The sequence below is a fragment of the Gossypium hirsutum genome, chromosome A11, assembly GCF_007990345.1.
Source record: "Gossypium hirsutum isolate 1008001.06 chromosome A11, Gossypium_hirsutum_v2.1, whole genome shotgun sequence".
In the NCBI taxonomy this organism is placed as follows: domain Eukaryota; kingdom Viridiplantae; phylum Streptophyta; class Magnoliopsida; order Malvales; family Malvaceae; genus Gossypium; species Gossypium hirsutum.
The window spans coordinates 2,986,302-2,995,966 of NC_053434.1; the positions used below are offsets into that span (position 1 = coordinate 2,986,302).

Sequence of the window (9,665 nt, forward strand, 5' to 3'; positions counted from 1 at the left end):
TTGCTATTTCGATTTTGTTCAATGGTAGATTGGTTTTTGCCTATACAAGATTGGCCCGGTCCATTAAGTTCAGTCCGTTTAATCTAGGTTTTGAATTTTGTTATGAATTTAATATTGTTTAGCTTTTGATTTTCTTTTATAAACAAATTTCTATGTTAATATTTATTTTTAAATCAAATTCAACTAAGAAATTATTTTTGAAACTAGAGGTCAAGGGTGAATGAATGCCTTAAACAAATTTCTATTTGATATATTAATTTAATTTCAATATTCAATTTAATACTTAATTTTTTTTCACAATTAAATATCTATTTTTTTCTCAATTTTGAAAGATAAAAAGATTGATTATTAACCTATAACTAGTGAATTAAAGATGAAAATCCCAAATTTCCATACATCTTTATTTAATTGTGAGATAAATATCAACATATATATTTTTCTATAAAAAAAAATTCAAAGCCAAACAATGCTAAATTCATAAAAAAATCCGAAACTTGGATTAAATGGACTAAAACTAATGGACCGGGCCAATAGTCACCAAATAATTTTTGAGGAACAAATCGTCAATTAAATACATATTAATTGTTTAACATGAATTGAATGTGTTTAGTACTTAATTGTATGTGTGAATAATTATTTATTGCATATTTGATTGTAGTTGTTCCGACAACGAATGTGGCACACCATAATTTAGATCTGACTATCAGGTCAGGTGAGTGACGTTACATAATGGTCGTGTGATTGTATGTGTGCATGTTTGTGAGTAGTTGTTAATTTTATGATTGATTTATCAAGATGCATTGATGATGAACATGGTATTTGTTCTACTGAATTATATATAGTGAAAATACTAAGCTATGGGAAGATAGATTAGTAGAGTGATCGAGACATAAATTACTTGCACCTGACACTACAAATCTATATGCTTGTTAAGGTAGTTGAGATATTATTGAAGGAGGAAAGAAAGCGGAACCTATCAAGTATAGAAGAATGGCTGATTGAGAAAAAAAAAAGAGTAAGCAATTTAGAAAATGTTAATCTATGAAATTGATGATTTGGTAAAATTGTATGACATCATATTATATTAGCGTAGATGTTACGGCTGAGACTTCAGTGCTGCTAATGTGCAACCTTTGACGTGGGTCTTGAGTTAACATATGCTTAAGTCAACTTTGGATTTGATTTGGAGAGCCACTAACTAGCCTCTAATCTTTAATAATCACAATAAGATCAAAATTTTTATGAAGTTTATTGATGCATATTTATATTTGAAATTTATTTAATCTTATACATCTTTTTAGATTTTTTTATATACATACAAAAAAATTGATAAACACGAAAAGATACATTGAAACATAATAGTCTCAATACAAATCGATTCTAGTAGAAAAAGAATGATATATCTATTGGTGCGATGTTGACTACTTTGTTCTTGACTCTATAATGCAAGGACCTCTTAGATATTTAATCATTTATTTATTGACTTGGCAAGAGAGAATAAGAATAGGTTAAATTTTGTCTATTAGTCATTATACTATGCGTAAGTTATGAATTTAGTCCATTCACTTTAATTGATCAATTTTAGTCGTTGTACCTTTCAAAATTTGAAATTTCAATCCTAATCAAACAATAACGTTAAATTTTGCTATTTTCAAAATCTTATGCAATAAATATATTAACACATGTGTAATATCATTTTAACTTACTATTTCTACACAATACTCATAAAAAAGCCACATCATTTTAACTAATGTGTTCAACTAGTATTATTTGAGTTAATAATGAAATTTTAAAATTCGAAAATTATGACTAAAATGATTACTTGGAGAACATAATACGAAAGCAATAGTAAAATTTATCAAACAAATTTAATTGTCACCGTTTGAGCCAAGACTTAAATTTTAAGATTTGAAAAAGTATAGAAATTAAAATTGACTAAATTAGAGTATAAAGACTAAATATGCAATTTAAAAAAATACAAATACTAAGAACATAATTTCACCATTAAGAACACAGTCATGAATTGTTAGTGTACATTAATTCTTTGATGCCTACCTGTTATTTGTTAATATTTATAAAAAAATAATTAATTAAAAGTAAAAAGAAATTATTGAAAGTACCTCCATAATTCACTCTTTCAACTAATTAAATAAATTTAATTAATTAATACTAAAACAGCTGGTTTGCCAGATTAATTAACAAGGGGATGGCATTATGTTTAGTGAGAAATTAATGTTTTTTTTTAAATTAATGTGAGATTTGATCCATTCTTTATAATAATAATAAAAGTAAATCCTGCATGCATTTTTTTATATAAGCAAGCACGTGCCTGTGACCGCTAATAGTCGAAAAGGGTAGAGATTTGGATTAATTAATTAAGGAAAATCAAATGATTTGGGTATGCATTATTATCACTTTGGAAATGATGAAATTAAGAATTTTATACTACAGCAGTAAAGATGTAAGGGAAATGAATTATAAAATTTTTCAATCATCAACATTCAAATATATAAATTAGGATCGGTTGAGGATTTTTTTTTTAAATTTTTTCGAGCAAGTTTTTAAAATATTATTGGTTAGGAGTTGAAGGATTTTTTTATAGGAAGTTTTCAACGGTTTGAGATTTTCTCTCAACTTTATAGAGGTTAATTTAAGTGGTAACATTTCATATTGTAGGGTATGAGTTAAAATTTTATTATGTCAAATCTTTAAATTCTTTTGATAGATGATCAACTTTAATTTTGTTCTCATATTTTGTTAAATTTAATGTCTCAACACTCAAGTTTTTCATAAAGTTGAGAGACAAAATTTCAACTTGAAATAATATTAACTCGTTAAGAAACCTGTCGACTAGGGTGTGAAGGGAGGGAGTAGATAGGGCCTTGGCCCCCTTAAAATGAGAATTTGTAGCTTTAGACCTTCCAAAATTCATAAAATATTAATTTAATATATGATAAACTTACAATTTGTCCCCCAAATATTAGAATTTTGATTTAATTGAAATGTATAAAAATACAAGCTAATACAAGGGTAAAATTTATATTTTAAATCTCATAATTATATACAACTTAATCTCGACTCTTACTGCATCCCTCCTGACAACTTTAAACAAATGACACTTTAAAAAACTCACTTAAAAGAGTTAATCTCCTTCAACAAGACCAAATTAAATTTTAAAAATGTTTTCTTTTAAAAATTTAAAGATAATTCAGAAAATTAGGGCAGTCAAATGCATTCCATATCTCCATTTCTCACCCATGCGTTTTGGTGATTAAAGCTTTGCTTTGATACAACAGATGATAAAATAAGTAAAAATATATATATATTTATAATAATAGATAAAAATGTAATTAAATAATTAAAACTTATAATCACTTTTCATTTTCTCATACCAAACAAATCCTAAAAAAACCCTAAAAATAGACTAGTCTATAATTTTATAAAAAGAAAAAATAATCTCAAATAATTTTTACACACATTTAAAAATTTAGTCCAATTCAATTTTAAATTAATCAAATTCAAAATTTAATATTAACTATCGAATAGTATTGTAATTTTGATGATGAAAGTATCTATTTGAGCAGTCTCAAATATTAAATATAGAGTGATGAGTGCAGTACTCAGGGTGCAATTAGGGCGCACATGACATTCATCCCATGGCTAGCGAGGACTATGCGTCAATGCCACCACCACCCTTCATTTTTCTTTAATTATTTATTTTTCCTCATAATATAAAATATTATAATATTTATTTAATTGATGATTCTAAAATAAAATTTTGAGACTCCAAGAAAGGTCTACAATGATCTTCTTAGCATATGCATTTCTGTACAATTTTTGTTCATATTATGATTACTTATCTAATTTAACTTAATATTGTCTTAAAAGGTAACATGCATTTGTCTATGTGGTAGATATGCTATTGTAAATCTCACTCTTATCATTAGAATTTAGTTTTGTTGAGTATTTTTATATGTGTTTTTTTTTGGATGGGTTAAGTTGTGTACTTATATGATATGGTTATTGTTTATGGAATGTGTGGCTATTAATTACTTAAAGCGGTGTTAAATTATGCATGTGGTTGTAATTTATATTCCATCCATTTTTATAAATTAGATTAATATATAATTAAATTAAATATAAATTAGAGTTAATATAAATGTTATTGTGCATGTTTGTGAGTAGTCATTAATTTTATGATTGATTTATTGAGATGCATTGATGATGAACATGGTATTTGTTCTACTGAATTATATATAGTGAAAATATTAAGCTATGAGAAGATAGATTAGTAGAGTGATCGAGAAACATAAATTACTTGCACCTGACACTATAAATCTATATGCTTGTTAAGGTAGTTGAGATATTATTAAAGGAGGAAAGAAAGCGGGATCTATCAAGTATAAAAGAATGGTTGATTGAGAAAAAAAAGTAAGCAATTCAAAAACTGTTAATCTATGAAATTGATGATTTGGTAAAGTTGTATGACCTTATATTATATTAATGTAGATGTTACGGCTGAGACTTTAGTGCTGCTAATGTGCAACTTTTGACTTGGGTCTTATGTTAACATATGCCTAAGTCAACTTTAGATCTAATTCGGAGAGCTACTAACTAGCCTTTAGTCTCTAATAATCAGAATAAGAAAGTACCTAAAGAACACAAGTGAGTTCGGGGGATATACTATTATTGATAAAATGCAAAATTGTGTACAAATGAGGGAATGATGCCTCTTTTATATAGGTCAAGTCCTTTTGATCCTGTAATTAGGATTTATTACAATGGGTGGTTAAGATCGCGTCTCTAGAATGTTTTTTATAATGTTTTACAAGTTTATACATGCCTAGAGTATTCTAGAGCTTCCGTAACGTTTTACTTAATTCCACAAAATTTTGATCTCTTCCTTATATACTTCCAAACTCTTTCAAGCCTTCTTTCATCACATTCTAGAAGTTTTCAACCACATTCCAAGAACCTTTTGACTCTTCTTTCTTGAATTATGGCCAGTTCTTCATTGCTTTTGAAAAGTGCTTTTGAAAAGTACTATGGAAAAGCTTTTGAGAAATACTTTTGAGAAGTGCTTTACAAAAATTTAAGTGTTTGATATTACTGTCAAAAAGTGCTTTTGAAAATTAAAATGTTCATTTTAGACATGATATTATAAAGTAACAAATATGTATTTAAATAATGTTCAAATTAGTTAATATTATGATATTTTAGTAAAAATATAAAAAATAATTTATTATAACTTATTGTTAATATTTTAATATATAATATTAATTTTAAATATTTCTAAGTAATTAATATTAATTATTTATTAAATTTAATTAGAATATATAAACTATATTTAAATATTTAAATATAATAATTAAATATTTTTAATTAGATATTGATACAATTATATTATTTTAAAAAATATTTTTTATTTTTAATTAATGCTTTTAACACATTTGTAAAAATTATATTAAATAACTAAGAAAGATAACACAAAATAATAGCATCAAACACATTTTAAGTCAAAAAGTAAGGTTAAAAAGGTAAAATAACAGCCAAAAATGCTTTTTGGCTGAAAAAGCTAAAATTTACTGCTTTTTCATCTCTAAAAAAGCTCATCCTAAAAGTTAAAAAAATTGCCCCAATGATATGTGTTCTTCATTACTTTTAAGAGAAAAGTATTTTTTTTAGAAAAATTTCATCCCAAAAGCAATGGAGAAGACACTCTTAGGCATGTTGAGGGCTTGTTGCACTTGAGAGGGCCTCCTTCCACATCTGGAGTGGCATTTGTTCAATCTAGTGGCTTATTCCGAACTTTTGGGTGCCTTGCTCGTGAGCAGACCGTGACATATACATTGTTAGGTCAATGTATAAGTTATTAAGGGTACAAAGCAAAAAACAAACCCTTTTCCTCACATTTGGTTAATAACAGAATATAGATAGTAATCTAGAAGTTAAAGATGCTAAGTAAGTTAAAGATCTTTCTATGAAAATGTTGCACTAGTGTTAATCCTATTAAACATTGTTTATATACACCCTTATAGAGACGAAACTATGAAATATGTATATGACTGAGAGAGGTTTGAGGATAATTGGTTGAAAGTAAACTGTGATGCAGTACTTGACAAAGCTATTGGTGATGATGAATTAGGGGTGTTGGTTAGGGTTTTAATATTTAAATATAATATGTGAATATATAAATTTAAATTCGTTATACATTTCATACATCATAATATTAATTATTCTAATAAAATATTTTTAATATTTTATTATAATTTAAATTTATATATTTCATATATCAAAATATTAACTCATTTAAATATATAACTTTTACTTTACAACAACATAATCAAAAGTACTTTCAACTTTAACGATAAAATTGACCATGCCTCTATTCATATTGCTATATAATTTGAGACAATTAAGTATATATGACTGCCCATTTCTACATGTATGCACAATGCCAACATTATGAATTTATGAACAAATATGGGTATATAATGTCAACATTGAAAAAATTATGAAAACTTGTCTTCAAAAATGTTACTTGTGAAAAATAAAAATAAATTGGGTCTAAATTTAAAAATTTTAACTTAAATTAATATAATCTTCTTTAAATATTTAATCCATAAATAAAAAAAGTAATATATATTTAAATAAGTTTAAATTTATATCTTATTATTATTATTATAACGAAATCAACTAAATTATTTCAATTTATAAACTGCAATCTTCATTACAAACAAAAAGGAATATCTTAAACTGTTCACAATATTAATTAACTTTAGGTAGCCTTTAGAATCAGTAGACACACCTGCTGAGTAAAATTTAAGAAAAGTTATACAGATTAGTCCCAAGACAGATATTTTACTTGAGCACTTTTGATTTAATAAGTAATTAACAATTACTACCATTCTAATTAATTGGCAGAGAAAACTAGTTTGGTTTAATTAATGTCTTGAAATTGGTGAGTTCATCACGTTTGCACGTTGAGAGAAGCTTGATCAGTGGATCAAGATCTTTATTCTCTTATTATTTTATAATAATAAGCACCGACTACAAATTATTTAATCACTATTTAAGATAATTTTGTATTTAATCAAGTTCTTTTGTTGAGTTATACTACTTTTTAATGTTTACATATTAATTAATATCATTACGCATTCATTAATTTTTTTTTCTAGTGGACAGTATGTGTGGTAGATATTTATAGATATTTGATTTTTTTATTTATTCTAAATTCATATGATAATACTTAAATTTAGTATGAATATATAAATGGATTTATATTTTGAATATTACGATTAAAACAAAATTAATATTCAACTCGTTGTTATTTTTAATTATTCTTATTCAAACGGACATTTGAATGGGCGACATTATGATTTTGAGTTTCTTTATTATTTCAACTAAAGTCTTATTTATTTTTTATACAAATATTTTATAAATATATTTGTTTTATTATTTTATTTTTCACCCACATAAGTGTATATCATAATCTAATATTGGTTAATAAATGTTTATGGACATGGGTTATGGTCAATTGAAATACTATTGAGAAAAAAAAAGTAAATTTCTCTCCTTAAAATCACATTAAACAACACATTAGATAACAATATTTAATTATTTAATTATTTAAATTTGATTAATTATTAATTCAAGAGATATCTTTCTTGATACATCAATTTAAAATTCATGAGTTGAATTTAAAATGGATGGATTAAAATTTTTTTAAAATTATTTCTAAATTAACACATAAAGCTTTGCACAAAGATTATCTACTCAATTGGGTTTCAACTTAGGTTCTTAGCTAGCTAGTAACAAACAAAGTCGTAATCAAAAGAAAATAAAAAGCATAAATTAGAAAAGAAATGCAAAGAAATAACAAAAATATAAAGAAAGACAAATTAAGAAAACTCTAAAAATATAAAATTAAAGTAGTGAAGCCATAAAAGTCCTAATACAAAAATTAACCCTCATTTTTATTAATTAAGTGATCTATTATTGCATAAGCAAACTACGAATTACGGCAGCTTGGGCATTGTCAGTGGTCGCTAATAGTTCTGATAATCTCTCGCTAAGGTCATCAACCTCTCTGTGTAAGCTTCTAATGTAGTTGCAGGTCTCTTGTAACACTTTCGCCGCTGAAACCTGTCAATCCAACAGGTTTAAAATTGCTACTTTTAGTCGCTAAAATAAAAATAATAATATCGTCGCTAAAAGTTATGCCGCTATATCCGTCGCTAATAACAGAACTTCTTTGTTAATTTTATTTGTTTCGTGAGATCATTTTATAAGTTACAATTAATTAAAATCTAATTTCTGTTTACCATCAACATCAAAGAACAAAAAAGGTTGAAATATCATATTCAAATATATAGTTCATACTTTATAACTTAACGTATTTTATAATTATAGTTTTAATCATAAACTGCTAAAATTTATATATAAATATATCAGTAAATATGATCAAATACCTCAAACGAAAAAAAAAAGAGAGGAGATAAATATAATTTAGATTTAAATCCAAAATCAAGTTTAAGATCCATCACCGTCTGTAGTTTATTATATTCGAGCTTAGTGCAAAGTGACATAGAAAAAAAATAATAACCGAGAGAAACTCCAAATTTGATAACTTTTTTATTCCTCCATTTCTCGATGAAGTAAAAAGCCAAATACATGCATGGGAAATTGTCTGAATTTTACGCCCAATTTTCTTATCTTTTTATTTTAGTTAAGCTAAACAAGGGTTTGGTCCTTAATCATTTGTCAGAGGAAAAAAAAAAAGAACCCCAGTTTTCAAGACTTAATAATACTTAAATGAAAATTACAAAAGAGATATATATATATATAGAGAGAGAGAGAGAGAGAGAGAGAGAGAGAAAGGTTAGGGGAGTTGAAATACCTTATCAGAGTGGGAGTTACGAATCTCAGGAAGAAGTTGATGTAACTTAGAAACAAGATCATTGATCTGATCATCAGTTATTCTTGAATTACTTGCTGATTGCCTTGATCTTGACCTTCTGCTTGACATCTTATGGATATATATGATCTAATGAAATTAATTCTCAACAAACACACAGATTACAATATATATAGGTGGGGAGTTTGTGAAAGCAAATTAATGCAAAAGTAAGTTAAAAAGGAGATGAGGAACAGGAAGGAATGGTATTGAGGGAGACAAGTTATGGAGGAAGAGATTTAGTTGGTGTGAAATGTAGGCTTAAACTCTCAAGTGAGAAAAGCTAGTGGAGGTGTGTTGGAGATTGGAGAGAAGGGGGGACAATTTGCATGGGAGAATGCTTATGCCTCTTTGTCTTTAAATAGGGTTTTGATGGAAAAATAAATAAGAACAATAAAATACATACAAAAGAATCAAAACCCACACTTGGATATGCCATCCTGTCTTTCATTGGGGTTGTTCCCAATTCGCTTCATTTTAATTTTACTTTGAAGCTATCTTTTAACTTTAATTTTTTGGGTTTTTATTTTTTATTTTTTATCTTGAAGTATGTATGGTTTAAATTTGTATTTCACGCAAATTTGAAGATATATATATTTATTAATTTTAAATGTATTTGTAGGGTTGTTGAGGGATTTTAAATTTAAAAAAAAATACTAAGTGCCGTATTTTAGAAATTAGTAAAATTTTCAACTAATCGGTATTTTCT

At 26.1% G+C, this 9,665-nt stretch overlaps 1 protein-coding gene across 1 annotated transcript; it reads right to left on the minus strand.

Annotated features, from left to right (window-relative positions):
* Nucleotides 1–7,901: 7,901 nt before the first annotated feature.
* LOC107911261 (transcription factor PRE3) lies at nt 7,902–9,281 on the minus strand. Its single transcript, XM_016839134.2, has 2 exons — nt 8,900–9,281; nt 7,902–8,145 (listed from the first exon to the last, which is right to left on the minus strand). Exons 1-2 carry the CDS (start codon nt 9,026–9,028, stop codon nt 7,996–7,998), a joined length of 279 nt encoding a protein of 92 aa, XP_016694623.1. The 5' UTR covers nt 9,029–9,281; the 3' UTR covers nt 7,902–7,995.
* Between the last annotated feature and the right edge of the window lie 384 nt (nt 9,282–9,665).

Bases quoted from the DNA above. Each gene is read 5' to 3' on its own strand.
- LOC107911261 (XM_016839134.2), bottom strand. From the start codon at position 9,028: ATGTCAAGCAGAAGGTCAAGATCAAGGCAATCAGCAAGTAATTCAAGA. The intron at 8,146-8,899 runs GTATTTCAACTC...TTGGATTGACAG, and splicing joins GTAACTCCCACTCTGATAAG to GTTTCAGCGGCGAAAGTGTT.